We start from the raw sequence: 19,856 nt of genomic DNA on the forward strand, positions 1-19,856 counted from the left end.
GAGAGAGAGATCGAGAGAGAGAGATCGAGAGAGAGAGATCGAGAGAGAGAGATCGAGAGAGAGAGATCGAGAGAGAGAGATCGAGAGATCGAGATATCGAGAGAGAAAAAAAAAAAACCCGACTCGATCCTAAAAAAAGCAAAAGTCGCTCAACCCTACCTGCGACCAATCAATGCTGGCATTGCTGTTTCTTCCTTCAAATGTACAAGTACCATATTATTCGGATTATAAGATGCACCAGAACATAAGACGCAGCCCAAATATTGGGGTGCAAAATAGGATTATTCTTTTTTAAATAAAATGGTGGTGCGTCTGATATTCCCTTTTAATGGTAGCTTACCTGGGGGGCGGCTGCGGAGGAGGGGGTCACAGGAGGCAGGGTTGCTGCTGCAAAATGCTGGCGGCAGGAGCGGGGCGATGCTGTGGTGCCTGGGGTCACAGAAGGTGTTGGTACCAGTGAGTGGAGTCAATTTTTTTTTTAATGATATTCCCAAGGTGAGCTTCAGGAAAATGGCCACCGGAAGCGGCACATGAGCACATCGAGATCTCGAGAGACGAGATTTCATCTCCTGAAATCACAATCTGAGCAGGTGCCGCAGGAGGATGGTGGCTGTTGAATAGGCAACTCAAACAGATGACCGGGCCGGATGTTGGCACTTAAGGCACAGTTAGTGATTGACAGCAGCATTTAAAAGGTTAACGGCAGCGATTGACGATAGTGCCAATTACTGCTGTTAAAGGCAGATGCCAGCTATGTAGTATAACTGGTATATTTTCTGACCTGAGCGGGTTCAGCTTCTGAGCTTCCATGACGTAATAGTATGTCAATCAGTGTTAAGAGATTAAATGGTGATTCGCTACATTTTTTATATTTATAATGACCCCATGGGAATATTAAAACATAGAAAACTCACTGCAGCCTTCACATTGCGTCTAAGGCTACGTTCACATTTGCGGTCAGCGCCGCAGCGTCGGGCGCCGCAGCGGCGCCGCATGCGTCATGCGCCCCTATACTTAACATGGGGGCGCATGGACATGCGTTGTGCTGCGTTTTGCGCCGCATGGCCGCAAGCGTTGGACGCAAGAAACGCTTCAAGTTGCATTTTTTTTGCGTCCAACTTGCGGGCAAAAACGACGCATGCGGCGCAAAACGCAGCGTTTTAGCGTGCGTTTTGCCGCGTTTTTGTTTGCGTTGTGCGCTGCGGCGCCGACGCTGCGGCGCACAACGCAAATGTGAACGTAGCCTAAGCCAGAAACGAGATTCTTTCTTCCAGCTAGGACAGAATGTGAAGGTTGCAGCTAATTAATGGCTGCCGGGTGGCTGCAGGGGTTAAGTGATGTTCCCTGTGTTGGAAGGGAAAGTGAGAAGGCCAGGGGGACACAGGTAACAATGGGAAGGACCATCATGGTGCCCTAGGTGAGTATCTTTTATTGTTTTATTCACCCACAGACTTATTTACATCATAAAAAAATGATGTTGCCAACCCTTTAGGCTATGTGCACACATTCAGGTTTTTTCGTGTTTTTTCGCGATAAAACGCTATAAATACTCATTAAAAACGCATACATTATGCATCCTATCATTTAGAATGCATTCTGCATGTTTTGTGCACATGGTGCATTTTTTTCCGCGAAAAAAACGCATCGCGGTAAAAAAAGCAGCATGTTCATTAATTTTGCGGATTTTCCGCGTTTTTCCCGCAATTCTATGCATTTGGAAAAAAACGCACAAATACGCGTAAAAAAAACGCGAAAAAAACGCAGCGGTTTTCTGGCAGAAATGTCCGTTTTTTTGTCAGGAAGATTTCTGCTAGAAATCCTGACGTGTGCACATGGCCTTAAAGACAGACTATTGTTGAGTAACAAGTTGCGCAGTTATACAGGACCTGCCATAATGAACCTGGAGGAGAGATAAGGCATTTATGTTACCTTCTGAGTTGCTCTTCTTCCAGATGCCGGAAGTAATCTCATTGTTTTCTGAGCAGTGACCCCAACCTATAGATAGATAGATATGAACATATTTAAATTCTCTATTTAATGTGTAATACAAGCAATGCACATTTTGCACATTGATCTTCTAAGTTTATAATGACTCTTCCAGGCTTAATTAGAGTCTGCAGTCACTCTGCCTGCCAAATCATGACAATGTACAATGTGCACAGTCATGACATCCCTTTATGATCCCAGCAAGTGGGCAGTCACGTGAGCAATTTACATACTTGCAGTCATGTGCCGACTATTAAAAACTTGACTTGAGAAAACCATGATGAGACTAATTGGCATGTGACCGCAAGAATGCAAATTGTGTATAAGTGGTTAAGTGATTGCCCACTTGCTTGGGGCACACAGGGGAAATTTGACAGTGCGAGCATGGCATACTGTCAGGATTTGGCAGTCTGATGTCACAGAGTGACTGCAGATGTTTCTTCTTAGGCTACTCTCACACTTGCATTGTGTGACGGATGTCGCAATGCGTCGTTATGTAGAAAAAACGCATCCTGCAAAGTTGTCCGCAGGATGCGTTTTTTCCCCATACACCTGCATTAGCGACGCATTGTGACGGATGTGTCGTGTTTTGGCGGACCATTGGCACAAAAAAACGTTCCATGTAAATTTTTTTGTGCGTCAAGTACGCCATTTTCGACCGCGCATGCGCGGCCGAAACTCCGCCCCCTCCTCCCCGGACTGCAGAATGGGCAGCGGATGTGTTGTAAAACTGCATCCGCTGCCCATGTTTTGCTACTTTAACACACTGTCCGTCGGTATGTTGGGCCGACGGTTTGCGACGGCCCGTACCGACGGACTAGTGTGAAAGTAGCCTTAGCCTGGAAAAGCCCTTTTAGAAAAGCACATTTCTTGGCCTCTTTTAACTCCTTTCCGACATTTAGCGTAAATGTACGCCGATGTCGGACTCCCTCCCTTTGATGTGGGCTCTGGCGGTGAGCCCATATCTTTCCCGGCACATGTCAGCTATTAACCCGTTAAATGCCGCTGTCAAAAGCTGACAGCGGCATTTAATATGGGCATTTGGCAATCGCAACGGAAATCCGCCCATCGGTGACCTCCGTCACGTGATTGCGGGTCTCCGATGGGTTGTAATGACAACCTGATGTCTCCTTCACACCTCTATGGTTGTCACTGCCGGATTACTATGAGCGCCGCCTGGTGATCTGATCATCGCCTGTATGTAGCAGAGGCGATCGGGTTATGGCAGCTTCCATTCTCCCATAGAGACTATTGAAGAATGCCAAAAGTAAAAAAAAAAAAAAAAAGTTAATAATAATAAATATAAATATATGTAAGGATTAACCCAATTGCTAAACGGCATAGCGAGAAAAAAAGTAAAAACGCCAGAATTCCTTTTTTTGGTTGCCGCAACATTGCATTAAAATGCAATAACAGGCGATCAAAAATATTGTATCTGCACCAAAATGGCATCATTAAAAACATCAGCTTGGCACGCAAAAAATAAGCCCTCAACCGACCCCAGATCACGAAAAATTGAGTCGCTACGGGTATCGGAATATGGCGCAGTTTCTTTTTTTTTTTTAAGCGAAGTTGGATTTTTTTTTCACCACTTAGATAAAAAAAGAACCTAGACATATTTGTGTCGATGAACTCGTAATGACCTGGAGAATCATAATGGCAGGTCAGTTTTAGCATTTAGTGAACTTAAACCAACCACAGTAAGAAAATCTCACCAAAATCAATAAATAATATTCACTAGAACAAATCTAGAAAACCTACTCAAAAGTGAATATTCAAAATCCAAATATCAAATGCTTTAAAATAGTTTTATTGCATATACGGTGGCATATGTTTCGCCATCGTGGCTTTTTCAAGGAGCCTTGAAAAAGCCACGGTGGCGAAACGTACGTTGGAGCTGGTGTCCTTGGGAGCCACGGATCACTAATATATTGGTATTTATACCCTTTGTACATCACTTATGCACTTTATGAAGTTCTGACAGACTGATTATTAGATTTGCACTTTATATGATTTTTTGAGGGTCATTCAGCCAATTATATTTGTATATAATATGGGATCTGTGTTCCTAATGATGTATATATTCTTTGTGCTATGATATATATGGTGAGGTTTGTTATTAGTTTCTCCTGGTTTTTAATTATATTCAATAAAACTATTTTAAAGCATTTGATATTTGGATTTTGAATATTCACTTTTGAGCAGGTTATTTAGTGAACTTAGTAAAAAAGCCAAACAAAAAACAAAATGTGGGATTGCACTATTTTTGCAATTTCACCGCACTTTGAATTTTGTTCACGTTTTCCAGTACACGATATGTTGACACCAATGGTGTCGTTCAAAAGTACAACTCGTGCTGCAAAAAATAAGCCCTCACATGGCCATATTGACGGAAAAATAAAAAAAATTATGGCTCTGGGAAGAGGGGCAGCAAAAAAACCAAAAATATCTTTGGTCGTTATTGGGTTAATACAGATTTTTATAACACTTCTCCTTGACAGCGGGATAACAGGGATTTTGTGCCATACCTGCAAGTAATCCACAAGGTTTAACTGCAGCTCCATGTTGATGACAGCCAGCTGTCTCCTAGCTTCTTACAAGAAATAGCCCACCAATAGAAAGGCCTGTGGTCAGGCTCCCGTCAGCTCCTTACCAGTTTGTCTGTTTTCACTGCAGAATGGCATAGCTGAAAATACATTAAGAAAACAACATTAAGACGAGGATAACACAGCAGAACAGCAAATAACTTGTACAAATAAAAGTACTGATCATTGGAGAGGTTGGCATGTTAGACTTTCATATATTTCTGGGTCACATGTAGAGAAGGATGAAGAGTAAAATTAAGATTTAAAAAAAAAGAAAAAAAAGAAAAAGAAAAATCTGTTAGTCTAGTGGAAAGGTACTTTAATTCAGGTGGTCTTTTCTGTGGACATTCATACACAGTGAAATCTGCCAGAAAATCCACATCAAAATCACAATTGAACTGATGAACTGAAAATAAAATATTGGGTTCAATAGTGAAGAGGAAATTGGCAAAAAAAACCTGCTGGATGCGAATTCTGCTGTGGATGAAATGTCAAACTAGAGTACAACCCACAGGGGAGGACAACTGTAAAAAGCTGGTCCCCACAGGCACCGCCGCCGCCGGCCCACCACAGGCCACGACCGCTGGCCCATACAGGTCTCCACAGCTGGCTCATACAGGTCTCCACAGCTGGCTCACACAGACCCCGCAGACCACCACCTCTGGCACTCACAGGCCACCACCTCTGGCCCATACAGGTCTCCACAGCTGGCCCACACAGACCCCGCAGACCACCACCTCTGGCACTCACAGGCCACCACCGCTGGCCCATACAGACCCCGCAGGCTACCGCCTCTGGCACTCACAGGCCACCACCGCTGGCCCATACAGGTCTCCACAGCTGGCCCACACAGACCCCGCAGACCACCACCTCTGGCACTCACAGGCCTCCACCGCGGGCCCTTACAGGCCACCACCGCTGGCCCTTACAGGCCACCACCGCTGGCCCATACAGGTCTCCACAGCTGGTCCACAGACACGGCAGGCCACCGCCTCTGGCACTCACAGGCCACCACCGCTGGCCGGACACAGACAGGCTTCGAGCAGGTTATAAGAAGCACCAGCGGTGCCAGTCCCACCAGCAATGTCAGCAGGGAAGCCGGATCATTGCTCTGGATCCCACAGAACTCCACTTGCATCACTAAAATAAGTTACCAAACTATATACATTAGAAAATTCTTCTTGGACCCCCAATCAGCATGCATCACAGGCCCCCATTCATCATTTGTGGGGGAGGGTAAGTCACTTTCCTTTTTTTATCTTGTGATTTTTGCTGCCCTTTTTCCGCACTACCTTTCAATAATAATAAAAAAAGCTCTTTTTTAATCCCCTTTGACCTGTTATACATCACACATTTTGCTAAATGGGGCAAAAATTATGCCAAAATAACTGGGGTACATAAAACACCCCAGAGGGAAACTGGAGAACACTTTTTTTTTTTTATAAAGATACAAATAATGAATCAGGCGAAAATATCTGAAAGCCCTCCACAATGGCAAACAACATCCAAAAACAGGAAAACACATAAAATAAAGATCTCCCAGCCGAATTCCAGATGACATGGGAGCCTTTATGCACCGGTGGATGGACTCCGGGAGGTCTGCCTTTTAATCTTGGGGGACTAGAGTTGACCATTTTCTCTGGAACACGGCTGGAGGACTCGGTCTTGGTCTTCGCTGCACCATGTGGAGCCGATTCCTCCGTGCCGAGGATTGTAGTAGCCTCGATTAAGCGCCATCTGGTTTTTCTACACCATTTAAACACATAAAATAGACTGAAAGACGTGAAAACTAAAAGAATTTTACAGGTCCCAGACTAGTGGCCCATGGCTGCCCGAATCCCGCAGACCGGCCACCCTAGCTGCACGGTGCCGTTTACAGAAAGTCTGAGATATCAGAAATCTCCTGCACACATTGGCTTTATTTCCCTGACTGACCTGGAATCCTGCAGCGTCGCTGCTTTCAGCGATTCTTCACCCATAGAAAGCAACGGGAAAGTGCAAAAATCAGGTATCGGGTTTGGTACAAAAAACGCAGGAAGCCGCGTCCTTTTTTTATGCAGTAAACTTTATCAGCATGCACAAGAGACAAACGGAACGGATACAAATGCAGCAAAACCTACTTTATTTAAGCCGCATCTTTACTGACAAGAGAAGGATTTGTCTGCAGAAAAAAAAACGGAAAAATGCAACGTATGAACATAGCCTTCCATGGGCAAACCTGGCAGCATCACAGCGAAGGCCGAGGGGCCTGTGCGCTCACAGAATAACGGGCTAGATGGAGTGCACAATGTTGCACTTGCCTATCACCAGAACAGGGGTCCCCCAACCACCACTTGCTCGGGGGTCTCTTCAGCATGTGGAATGATGGTGGGAGAAGACTTTCTGGAAACATTAAAACCTGCAAAAAAATTACTGGTCATATAAAAGGGGATTTTCCCTACTGGATAGCCCCAACTTAATCAATTCAGCGCCCCACAACCTAAAAACAGTGTGCACGGCAAAAAAGACACAAATTGTGGAGGACACGTGACAATAATGCCACGTAATGGCACTGCTGCGGGAGAGGGATTGATTAAGCTGAGGTGGTCCAGTAGCAGACATCCCCTTTAAGCTGAGGTGGTCCAGTAGCGGACATCCCCTTTAAGCTGAGGTGGTCCAGTAGCGGACATCCCCTTTAAGCTGAGGTGGTCCAGTAGCGGACATCCCCTTTAAGCTGAGGTGGTCCAGTAGCAGACATCCCCTTTATGCTGAGGTGGTCCAGTAGCAGACATCCCCTTTATGCTGAGGTGGTCCAGTAGCAGACATCCCCTTTAAGCTGAGGTTGTCCAGTAGCAGACATCCCCTTTAAGCTGAGGTGGTCCAGTAGCAGACATCCCCTTTAAGCTGAGGTGGTCCAGTAGCGGACATCCCCTTTAAGCTGAGGTTGTCCATCTCCTCTAGCACATCTAAACAGTATAAATAAAGTTTATTGAAATGAGCACAAAACGTCAAATAACTGCCTCCTCAATCAAACTTTATTTACACAGATCAGCGCCCCGCATCCTGTGGCAGCAGCGCATAATCCGCACGCAGGACACACGCATGCACAGTACAGTACACACCGTGCGTATAGTAATGACGGCCGTGTACACATCGCTGGAGCTCACCCGAGTCACACACAGCACGGCCACAGCAACCAAGGCAACCAGCGCGTCCGGGGAGGAGCGTGCGACGTCACGTCTCGGTCATATGACGTGCATCCTGCAGCAAGGCAGCCAATGGCTGAGAATTAGGCCAGGGGGGGCGGAGCTATGTCATTCATAACGTGGTGTAGTAATAGCTCGCAGGCGCACTATTGTACTGTAGGTATTAGACGTGTATGAAGCAGCACTGGAGATAGGACGGCTGAGTTGATTTTTGAGGTCCTCATTACAACTCCGCTCCAGACGGTTCAGTGCTGAGGTGACTACATTGCAGTGGATATTATGGCGAGATCCTCACAAAATCACCTCCGGTGTAGACAATTCAGCCCTGAAATGACTAGAATGGACTTGGTTCCTGGATCCTCATACAAACTCCATTTTCGTCCCTTCATCGGACTTTTTTTTTCTGGAATTTATCAAGGTTTTAATGGATCAAACAGCACAGATCAGACAGGAAGGTTTTTACATTGTTATATAGTTAACTAGATAGTGGCCCGATTCTAACGCATCGGGTATTCTAGAATATGTATGTAGTATATAGCACAGGCCATGTAGTATATTGCACAGCCCACGTAGTATATTGCACAGCCACGTAGTATATAACACAGTCCACGTAGTATATAACACAGCCACGTAGTATATAGCACAGCCCATGTAGTATATAGCACAGCCCACGTAGCATATAGCACAGCCCACGTAGCATATAGCACAGCCCACGCAGTATATAGCACAGCCACGTAGTATATAACACAGCCACGTAGTATATTGCACAGCCACAACCTACAACCTATACTAGACATAGAGTACAAAGTCCAAATATGTAAAAATATATATAAATTTTTATTACAAAATTACAAGTAATAACTCACATATAATAAGAAAAGACGATGGAAAAAGTGGTGCACAGTGTCAACAAATTCCCACTGCACAAATCCATACATAGCATATCAGGTATGGGGCAAGAGCCATAAAGACAATATACATAATCAATGATGGTATAATATAGTGCACATCATGCATATTGATCCACTACCAATAATCAAGAGAACAGAATCGTTTGTATAACAAACTGGGAAGTATCCACATCATAATAAGATTATATTGTCACATATTACAGGTAAAAAAAGGGGGACAGCAAACCCAGAAAAAATCCACGTCATGGAATCAGATCATGGTAGGGATAGTTAGCCGACTAGGGGCATCTCACCCATTATAACCTGTGTATGAAAGTGCCAATGGAACCAGCCCCGACGTGCGTTTCGCGTGGGCTTCCTCTGGGGGGCCGTCAGCCACGTAGCATATTGCCCAGCCACGCCGTATATTGCACAGCCACGTAGTATATAGCACAGCCCACGCAGTATATAGCAATGTGGGCACCATATCCCTGTTAAAAAAAGAAAATAAAAAATAGTTATATACTCACCTTCCGTCGGCCCCTGGATCTAGGCCAGGCGTTTAGCGATGCTCCTCGCAACGCTGCGGTCCCAAGAATGCATTGCGGCAATAACACGAGACCGCTACGTCATCTTCGGTCATTGCCGAAATGCATGGAGCCTGCATCCTACCGGTCTGCAACCTGCCCGAGGAAGGGGAGGAAGACCCCCTTCTGGACATGCTGGCCCAAGTTAAAGGTAAGGTACCGCGTTTGTAGATCATTAATAAATCACTGTAATGTAGCATAACATGCTGCTATAACCAAGTTTTAAATGCATGTGAAACAGATTTCGTGTGTTATATGAGTTTAAAGAAGGCACTGGGGGCTGACATCTTGGTTTTGCAGCAGTAGCAGGGCACTAACAGTGTCATTTTACAGCACCCCATGGACATAGGAGATAATAGACCGGTGCTGACCCTATCTTTAACATTGGAGAGGCGTTAGCAGTGAGCTGGGCACGCCTCTGTGGGCTGCACAACTCACTGCTGTAGGTGTGACTAGCTGCCATTTTACTATAGCCCAGTGCTCTCTGCCAAGCTCCACTTACTCTCCATCACAGGAGCTCCTTTCACTCCATTAAGCTGCATTCCCAGCCTGCAGAGAGGTGACACCTGACACCTCTCTCAGCCATACAATGTATCTCTCCCCTCCCTCCACAATGCCTGGCCATTCACTGCAGACCTGGAGCTCCTTCTTACTGAGGGATGAGTCACAGACAGCTCTGCACAGACAATGCTGCTCCATACACACCACATAAACTAACTGTGCTTCTGATGCAGTAACTGCTGGTGATAGCAGACCACAGGGCAGTCACACACAAAATGGCTCTGCCCTGTGATGCTGCTCTTCATTCTGCCCCAGGGATATTAGACCACCCAAAAGGGGAGGGAAATGCTGATGTCAGCAGTTACTGCCCAGATTTTCCAGCTAACAGTAAAGCTGGTAAGTCTTACTATAGCTGCTTGAGGTCTAAAACGGAAAATGCTCCCCCTAGTGGTCAATATATATATTTGTAAGAAAATATATAATATTTTTCATATAGAAATGTTTGCAAACAGTGCAAACATTGCCTTAGTACATTTTATTTACTATTTTAAGCTTAATTTCACAAAAAAACAAACTACAAGAAAACTGGTGGCACCTTCCCTTTAATGCAGGTGGGTCCATAGAGGACGTGGAGGTAAGCGCCTTGCTATCCGCACCCCAGCGGTCGCAGTTGCGAGCCACGCTTGAACCCTTCCAGGCCGTGTTTACCAACAGACCTGGAAGGACTGAGATAGTGGTCCATGAGGTGGACACCGGGCATCCACTACGGCAGACATCCTATCGAATCTCGGACGAAGTGCAGCATGTCATGCGCCAGGAGATCGATGAGATGTTGCAGCTGGGGGTGATTAAGCGGTCCAAGAGCGCGTGGGCCTCACCTGAAGTCCTGGTGCCAAAGAAGGATCAGGCCACCTGGTTCTGTGTGGACTTCAGGGGGCTCAAAGTCATAACGGCCTCCGATGAGCACTCAATGCCACGCATTGAAGAGTTGCTTGAGCGGTTAGGTGGCGCGCACTACCTATCCATTATGGATCTGAGTCGGGGATATTGGCAGATTCCCCTGATCCCCGAGGCACAGGAGAAGTCTGCCTTTATCACCCCCTTTGGTCTCTACGAGTCCACGGTCATGCCTTTTGGCATGAAGAATGCTGCTGCCACATTCCAGCGGATGGTCAACCTCCTGCTCCAGGGACTGGAGAGGTGCACCGTGGCATACCTGGATGACATTAACATCTTCAGTTTCACCTGGGAGGAACACCTTCAGCATCTCCCGAAGGTGCTCGGGCGCATCCATCAAGCAGGCCTGACCATCAAGCCGGGAAAGTGTCAGATGGGCATGAGAGAGGTCCACTACCTGGGGAATCGGGTAGGAAGGGGGTTCACGAGGCCATAACCTAGGAAAGTGTATGCTATCGTGTCCTGGCCCATCCCCAGGACCAATAAACAGGTGATGTCCTTCCTGGACACTGCAGGGTACTATAGGCCAGAGGTGTCAAACTGCATTCCTCGAGGGCCGCCAACAGGTCATGTTTTCAGGATTTCCTTGTATTGCACAGGTGATAATTTAATCACCTGCACAGAATGATTCCAGCACCTTGTGGAATGCTAAGGAAATCCTGAAAACATGACCTGTTGGCGGCCCTCGAGGAATGCAGTTTGACACCTCTGCATAGGCCCTTTGTACAAAACTATAACAGCCTTGTAAAGCCCTTGACGGACCTCACCAGGAAGAAGCTACCCCAGTCGACTGGACAGACGGCTGTGAGGTGGATTTTAGGGCTTTGAAAACAGCATGGAGCAGCTCTCCCGTGCTAAAGGCAGTCGACATCAGTTGGCCGTTCTTGGTACAGACGACGCTAGCTAGTTTGGCCTCGGTGCTGTGGTTATGTCAGTATTCCGGGTTTTCTAAGTCACCTTGTGAATGATTTTGCCCTTTGTTAAGATGGAGTTTGCTGTTTTTGTCTGCCCTACTTCCTGTTCGTTTGTTTAAAACCCTGGTCAGGTGTCAGTCTCTTTGCTGGAGTATTCTGATTCTGTTCTCCTTCAGCTAAGCTGCTGGTTCTGAGTGTGTCTCTACCTCTACCTCTGGCTCTGGCCATTCCCTGCATATGTAAGCTACACTCTCTATGTTATCATTAGTCTGCTGACTTGGAACTTAACCCTTGGTTCATTCCTCCTGGTAAGAACTGTGTTTTTGGAACTTTGCTTATGAACTTGTTTCTGGACTGTGAGCTGCTACGTAATCCTTCATTTACTCCCCCCGGTGGGAGCTGTTGGAAACAACACCAGTAAAATACTTATGTGAACCTGTTTCTGAACTTACCTGTGTTTATGCCAAATCTGGGATCAACTTGTGAACTAGTTTCTGGACTTACCCGTGTTCATGCCACACCTGGGATGAACTTGTGGACTTGTTCTGGACTTCCCTGTGTTTACTTCATACCTGGATTTGACTCTTTCTGCACCGACTGTGTTTGGATCTGCACCACATCACCTGTCACACTCACCTTTTGCTCACCTTGCTGAGGACTCTGCCTTAAGAACTCTGCCGATTTACTGTATATATTTCAAGTACTCGTTTCATTCCAGGACACTGTGGGTTATCAATATATTGTTTTGGGTGTTATTGCTGTTGTACAAATACATACCACATAAGCTATAAACAGCTTTAAGGTCAACCAAACGTCTAAATAATTATCAAAAAATAACCTACAATTTCTTATTCCAGATACCAAAAGATAAAATACAGTATTTATTTATATAACTCTAAAAACCATGAAACAGCGTGTTATTCTACATCAATTGATAAGTATCGTGTTCCTTACTTTTTGCTGTCATGCTGTGCATTTGTATGCATTTGCTGTCTAAATATCAGAACAAATAACTGCTGTGGTTTCATGCTGCTGTGTTGAAATATCTTTTCATGGCAATACTTGGAGAAACCTTTTGAGAGCTGACATCTAATTATCAGTAGGGTAAATTTAGGGACAGCCGCCGCCGAGTGGGGGCGCCATTTCCCCTGACAAGTAGGGTACCAACCCCCACAGGTAGGCAGATGATTATCAGTAGTGGACAGCATTAGTATTGTCACATTTAGTTTTTTTTCACATGCACTTTTATGTTTTGCACCATTGTCTATGTCTGTGCACAGCACCCTTAATTTGGCCTTTCAACTAAGGTCTGAATCTTTTTTGTCCTATACAATTTCCTGTCATGTATAGATGCTGGCCTGTCTGAAACACTATAAATAGGGCTGACTTGAGGAGCCACAGGGCAAGCCGACGGTGAGTGGGGGCGCCATTCTCGTATCAATGTGTAGGGTGCCAACCTCCACTCACAGGTAGAAATCGATATAGGATATCTAGATTTAGGGGTACTTTAGAGTGCACGGTTGTGTGGTATTCTTGTGTATATCTGTTTGTGGCTGTTTCATGGTTTTTAGAGTTATATAAATAAATACTGTATTTTATCTTTTGGTATCTGGAATAAGAAATTGTAGGTTATTTTTTGATAATTGTTGTACAAATGCACTATTTGCACTAAAGAAACCCGTCTCTGTCTGTTCATTGCCCCATGCTATCAGAATCCTTGAGTTCCTACAATAGTATTACGGGATACTCCAGCCTAAAAAAAAGGATTCTGCTGGGGCAATGACAAAGACACGGGTAGACAAGATGTTTGCTATGATTAACTCCTTGCAGCAGGAGGTGGCGGCTGTACAAAATAAGATTAGAGACATGGACTCCCGGGCTAACCACAATGTTTGGTCAGGCTCTCCAAGATTTACGTACCTTGGTAGAAGCTCATGTTACACCACCTGCTCAGCATACACCACCTGTTCAGCATACACCACCCACCAGTACGCCTAAATTGCCTCCTTTCCGGTTTAATGGTGACCGAAGTCAATTCCTCGGGTTTGTTAATCAATGCATATTATTTTATGTACATGCCTCCTACTATCAGTCTGATAGATCTAAGGTACTATGTATTATTATGTTGTTGACATCACGTGCACTGGCTTGGGCAAATCCTATGGTTGAAAGTCGTGATGTCCATCTAAATAATTTGGATGATTTTCTGGCAGCTATGGCGCAAATGTTTGATGATCCCAACCGCCGTGCCTCTGCTGAAAAATCCTTGCTTTCCTTACGCCAGGGGAAACGTTCAGTCATAGAATATATTACTGAATTTAAGAGGTTAGTAGTGGATACCCACTGGGATAACAATGCTTTATTGCCAATTTTTAGGAAAGAGTTGTCCAGTACAATCAAGGATGAGCTAGCTTGCTCAGAGTCTCCACAGGAGTTTGACTTATTTTTACAACACTGTGTGCGTATTGATATCCTCCTAACTGAACGCAGACAAGAGAAATGGGCAGCTTTAAATTGCATCACTAATTTTACTCTTCCATCTAGGGAAACTACCAGCAAGAACCCACGGGAAGCTGAGGAGGTGCCTATGCAAGTGGACTCACTACAAAAACGTGAGAGTAACAAACGCTGTGAATATCGGTTTTGTGAGCGCTTATGTTTTTACTGCGGTCAATCGGATCATTTCCTCATTAATTGTCCTAAATGTCCCAGGAGACCTAACAAAGTGTTGGCGGCAGTAGGGGATTATGACAATACGGACACTGAGTCAGAAGTTTCGGAGACCAGTTTACATATAGATGCTGTGGTTCCCCTAACAGTGATGCCGGCTTCCCATAAAGATCAAGGGGAGAAATACTCACATTGTTCTCTTCCTATTCAGATTCTGTGGGAGGGACAGTGGATACCAAGTTCTGCTATGATAGACTCTGGAGCAGGTGGAAATTTCATGGATTCTTCTTTTGCCAGGGAACATGGTATTAAGACACAACTAAGAGCCTCACCAGTCACCATGGAAACGGTGGATGTTCTCCATTAGTTTCCGGACCAGTAGACCGGGAGACGGTGCTTCTGAAGTGTAAGATGGAACCAGGCCATCAGGAAACACTTTCCTTTATGTTAATATCTTCTCCTCATTTTCCTGTAATTTTAGGAATTCCCTGGTTACGGTCACAGAATCCAAGCATCAACCAAGGAGATATCCTTCCTTCCGAAGTGTAGCCCTACCATCAGTCCACCGGTAATGGCTCCAGTTACCCAGAATTTGGAGGAAACAAAACAGGTATCTACTCTCCCCCTGGTTTACCAGGAACTCTCAGACATTTGTGACAAAAGGAAGGCAGACCAACTCCCTCCACATAGACCTTATGACTGCCCTATAGAGCTTCTTCCTGGGGCAGCGATTCCTTTCGGCCATGTTTACCCGTTGTCAGCTCCAGAATTAAAGACATTGCGAGAATACATAGATGAGAATTTAGCCAAGGGGTTTTTCCGACCATCCTCTTCACCAGCGGGAGCCCCCATATTCTTTGTAAAGAAGATAGATGGCACTCTAAGACCTTGTATTGACTACCGGGAGCGAAACAAGGTAACCATTCGTAACAGGTACCCGTTGCTGTTAATTCCTGAATTGTTGGAGAGAGTTCGCCAAGCTAAAATATTTACCAAATTAGATCTTCGCGGGGCATATAATTTACTCTGTATACGTCCCAGAGACGAATGGAAGACAGCTTTCAGATGTCGGTATGGACATTTTGAATATTTAGTGATGCCATTCGGACTCTAACGCTCCTGCTGCTCTCCAACACTTAGCCAACGATATCTTCAAGGATTTACTGGATCATTATGTAGTAGTTTACCTGGATGACATCTTGATTTTCTCTGATTCATTACAGGAACATGTCAAGACCGTGCTCAGACGTTTGAGATATAATCATTTGTACATCAAACTCGAAAAGTGTGAATTTCATTGCTCCAAGATTCAATCTATGTTATTTCTCCCCAGGGATTGAATATGGAGTCCAGCAAGATCCAGGCGATCATAGATTGGCCGGTACCAGGAAACATCAAAGAGGTACAACGATTCATTGGTTTTGCTAACTTTTATAGACTTTTTATTCGGAATTTTTCAGAAATTGTCCGTCCCATCACTCTCCTCACCAAGAAGGGGAAGAAGTTTGTATGGTCTTCGCAAGCCCCCCAGGAAGCCTTTGATCGCCTCAAGGTTTGTTTTACCACTGCTCCGATATTGACGCACCCGGATCCTGCACTGCCTTTTGTCGTGGAGGTGGATGCTTCTGACTGAGCACTGGGAGCAATCCTCACAACGAACCAGAGACAAAGGTTTGCTGCACCCGTGTGCCTTCTTTTCTCGCAGGTTATCATCTGCTGAACTGAACTATGATATTGCAGATAAGGAACTTTTGGCAATCATTTCCGCCTTTAAGGAATGGAGACACCATTTGCAGGGAGCAACTCAACAGGTAGTAGTGCTCACAGATCACTGTAATTTGGAATTCCTTAAGTCCGCCAGATGTCTTTCACCTCGACAAGCTAGGTGGAGTTTGTACTTGAACCAGTTTGATTTTATCATCTCGTACCGCCCAGGTTCACGTAATGGGAAAGCCGATGCACTTTCCCGAATCCACACAATGGACTCCGTGCCTGGGACCCCGTCTAAGACCATCTTGTCAGATGCCAATTTCATAGGAGTGCTCCAGGACCGGAACTTGTGGGAGGAGATCAAGCTGGCCTATGATGGTGACGTATTTCTTGCTGCCCCACATGACAATGTGAATCTTGTTTTTCAGAATGGTGTATGGCTTAGAGATAGCTGTATTTATGTCCCTGAGGCTGTGAGACTTCGAATTCTCAAATTGGTCCATGACTTCGTATTGGCTGGTCATCGGACGCAGAAGACGCAGGAATTCTTAAGTCGTTTTTTTCTGGTGGCCTACCTGCTTGAAGGATGTGAATGACTATGTCCGCTCTTGTGAGGTTTGTGCCCGGTACAAAGTTCCTCGTGTTTCACCGACTGGCCTTCTTAAGCCACTACCCGTACCTTCTCGCCCTTGGGTCTATTTCGATGGACTTTATTGTGGAGTTACCCATCTCTGGCGGTAAAAATACTATTTTGGTGGTAGTGGACCGTTTAACGAAGGCTGCTCATTTCATTCCTTGCACCGGTCTTCCCTCAGCTACAGAGACAGTGGATCTCGTTATCCAGAACGTTTTCCGGCTGCATGGGGTACCAGATGAGATCATCTCTGACCGGGGAATACAATTTACCTCTAGGTTTTGGAAAGGATTTTGTTCTGCGCTCCACATTAATGTTTGCTTGTCTTCTGCATACCACCCTCAGACCAACGGGCAGACTGAACGGACCAATCAAACCTTGGAGCAATATCTGCGCTGTTACGTCAGTCATTTGCAGGATGATTGGCTTAAGCTACTTGCACTTGTGGAATTTTGGTATAACAACTCACAGAGCAGTTCCACGAAGGTAACACCTTTTTTCGCCAATCTGGGATATCATCCAAATATTTTGCCTAGGTCTCCGGTTGCTACTTCGGTACCAGCAGTTCAAGATAGAGTGACGGTGTTGCAACGTAATTTTGAAAGACTCCCTGATCGCAGCACAGGAGCGTTACAAGAAGACGGCCAATAGATTCTGGAAACCGGCACCCATGTATAAGGTAGGAGACTCGGTTTGGTTGTCCACCAAGAATCTAAGATTGGGTGTTCCTACGCAGAAACTGGGGCAGAAGTTCATCGGTCCATTCAAGATCACCGGGATTGTGAGCTCTGTTGCTTGTTGGCTGAAGCTGCCACAAACTCTAAAGGTACACCCAGTATTTCATGTTTCTTTATTAAAACCGGTCTCTCTTAACACATTTCAGGGACGTATCGTACCTCCTCCTCCACCAGTGTTGGTTGATGGCGAAGAACAATTTGTGGTACAGGACATAATTGATTCAAGACTTCATAGGAACCGGCTTCAGTATCTAGTTAGATGGCAGGGTTACTCTCCTGAAAACGATTCTTGGGAACCAGTAATTAACATCAATGCTCCCCTGAAGGTTGCTCAATTTCATCGTAGATACCCAGACAAGCCTGGTCCAGATTCGTCCTGAGGCCGTTTCTAGGGGGGGGAGTAATGTCAGTATTCCGGGTTTTCTAAGTCACCTTGTGAATGATTTTGCCCTTTGTTAAGATGGAGTTTGCTGTTTTTGTCTGCCCTACTTCCTGTTCGTTTGTTTAAAACCCTGGTCAGGTGTCAGTCACTTTGCTGGAGTATTCTGATTCTGTTCTCCTTCAGCTAAGCTGCTGGTTCTGAGTGTGTCTCTACCTCTGGCCATTCCCTGCATATGTAAGCTACACTCTCTATGTTATCATTAGTCTGCTGACTTGGAACTTAACCCTTGGTTCATTCCTAATGGTAAGAACTGTGTTTTTGGAACTTTGTTTATGGACTTGTTTCTGGACTGTGAGCTGCTACGTAATCCTTCATTTACTCCCCCCGGTGGGAGCTGTTGGAAACAACACCAGTAAAATACTTATGTGAACCTGTTTCTGAACTTACCTGTGTTTATGCCAAATCTGGGATCAACTTGTGAACTAGTTTCTGGACTTACCCGTGTTCATGCCACACCTAGGATGAACTTGTGGACTTGTTCTGGACTTCCCTGTGTTTACTTCATACCTGGATTTGACTCTTTCTGCACCGACAGTGTTTGGATCTGCACCACGTCACCTGTCACACTCACCTTTTGCTCACCTTGCTGAGGACTCTGCCTTAAAGGGAGGATGCCGTGATTTTAGTTTTTGTATTAATAATTATTGATAATATAATCAATTATTTTTAATACAAAAGTAAATGTACTACTTTTTTATTTATTCACTTTTACTTTTACCACTGGAGGCTGCCATTTTCATTAGTGTGAGTGTAAGTGTCTGGGCACGACACTTGCACACCTCACTTACGGCAGCCATGGGCATAGGAGCCAACGGTCGGACTCCGACCGCATCCCTTACATTGAGGCCGCTCCTCCTGCCTCTCAGCTGTGACTTGGGCACACCCACTGGGCTGCTACGTCACAGCTGTGAGAGGAGATCGCGGCCATTTTGTTGTTTTTTTTTTTCTCTGTTATTGCACACACAGCTCAGTGTGTGTGATGGCAGGAGCTGCCAGGGAGAAGCTGCTGCTGGGAAGCAGGGGCCGAGGTAAGTATCTGCAGCGAGGAGCGGTGATTGCAGCCTGTACTTAGTATTACAGTACAGGCTGCAATCACTGCTCACTGCCGACCTGTTCAGAGCACAGCAGGGAGATCATCACACTGCTCTGCCCTGAACATGATTCAGCACTTCCTGAGAGAGGAGGGAAGGTAAGTACAGGTTTTTTTTTTATTTGTTTATTTTTATTATGCACCTACCACTGCTACCTGCCCCATATACCAACTGCCACTGCTACCTGCCTCTATATATACCACCTACCACTGCTACCAGCCCCTATATACCACCTACCACTGCTACCTGCCCCTATATACCACCTACCACTCCTGCCTGCCTCTATATACCATCTACCACTGCTACCTCTGTCCTGTGTAGCTAATCCTGTCCTGTGTACAGTATCACACAAGATAGGATTAGATACGTGGCTCAGCACAGTATCACACAGGACAGGTTTAGATACATGGCTCAGCAGTCGGTATCACACAGGACAGGATTAGATACATGGCTCAGCAGTCGGTATCACACAGGACAGGATTAGATACACGGCTCAGCAGTCGGTATCACAGAGGACAGGATTAGATACACGGCTCAGCAGTCGGTATCACAGAGGACAGGATTAGATACATGGCTCAGCAGTCGGTATCACAGAGGACAGGATTAGATACACGGCTCAGCAGTCGGTATCACACAGGACAGGATTAGATACACGGCTCAGCAGTCAGTATCTAATCCTCTCCTATGCACTCCTCTCCTCCCTGCATGTTTTTCCCCATTGTGGTTTATTTTTGTTGTGGGAGATGAGAGTCGAGGATTATGCATTCGGTATGGTTTAAAAAAGATTAATAAAGGACTTTATTCTGGCCGAGTCTTTATTTACAATACAACTATAGGATTAGTAATGGATGGGTGCCTTATAGACGCCTCTCCATTACTAAGCCGTGGGCTTGATGTCACCGGACAATATGAAGGTGACATTAACCCCACAAATATGAACCCCACTTGCTATCGCTACAGGGCAAGT

The 19,856-nt window shown here is 45.4% G+C and overlaps 1 protein-coding gene across 5 annotated transcripts in view; it reads right to left on the reverse strand.

Moving 5' to 3' along the window:
- The window catches only part of BBS7 (Bardet-Biedl syndrome 7), a 65,809-nt gene extending 57,973 nt beyond the window's left edge, over positions 1 to 7,836 (reverse strand). For 2 of the 5 annotated variants that reach the window (XM_077279042.1, XM_077279037.1), the window contains exons 1-3: positions 7,718 to 7,817; positions 4,515 to 4,672; positions 1,930 to 1,995 (exon numbers count right to left, since the gene is read on the reverse strand). In XM_077279042.1, the coding sequence (XP_077135157.1) occupies positions 1,930 to 1,995; positions 4,515 to 4,550 (102 nt within the window). In that variant the 5' untranslated portion in view covers positions 4,551 to 4,672; positions 7,718 to 7,817. Of the gene's footprint in view, positions 1 to 1,929; positions 1,996 to 4,514; positions 4,673 to 6,691; positions 6,733 to 6,871; positions 6,979 to 7,672 lie in introns of those variants that run through there. The other 3 variants (XM_077279041.1, XM_077279040.1, XM_077279038.1) reach the window with 3 other exon arrangements.
- Between the last annotated feature and the right edge of the window lie 12,020 nt (positions 7,837 to 19,856).

Source organism: Ranitomeya variabilis, chromosome 1 (assembly GCF_051348905.1).
Source record: "Ranitomeya variabilis isolate aRanVar5 chromosome 1, aRanVar5.hap1, whole genome shotgun sequence".
In the NCBI taxonomy this organism is placed as follows: Eukaryota; Metazoa; Chordata; class Amphibia; order Anura; family Dendrobatidae; genus Ranitomeya; species Ranitomeya variabilis.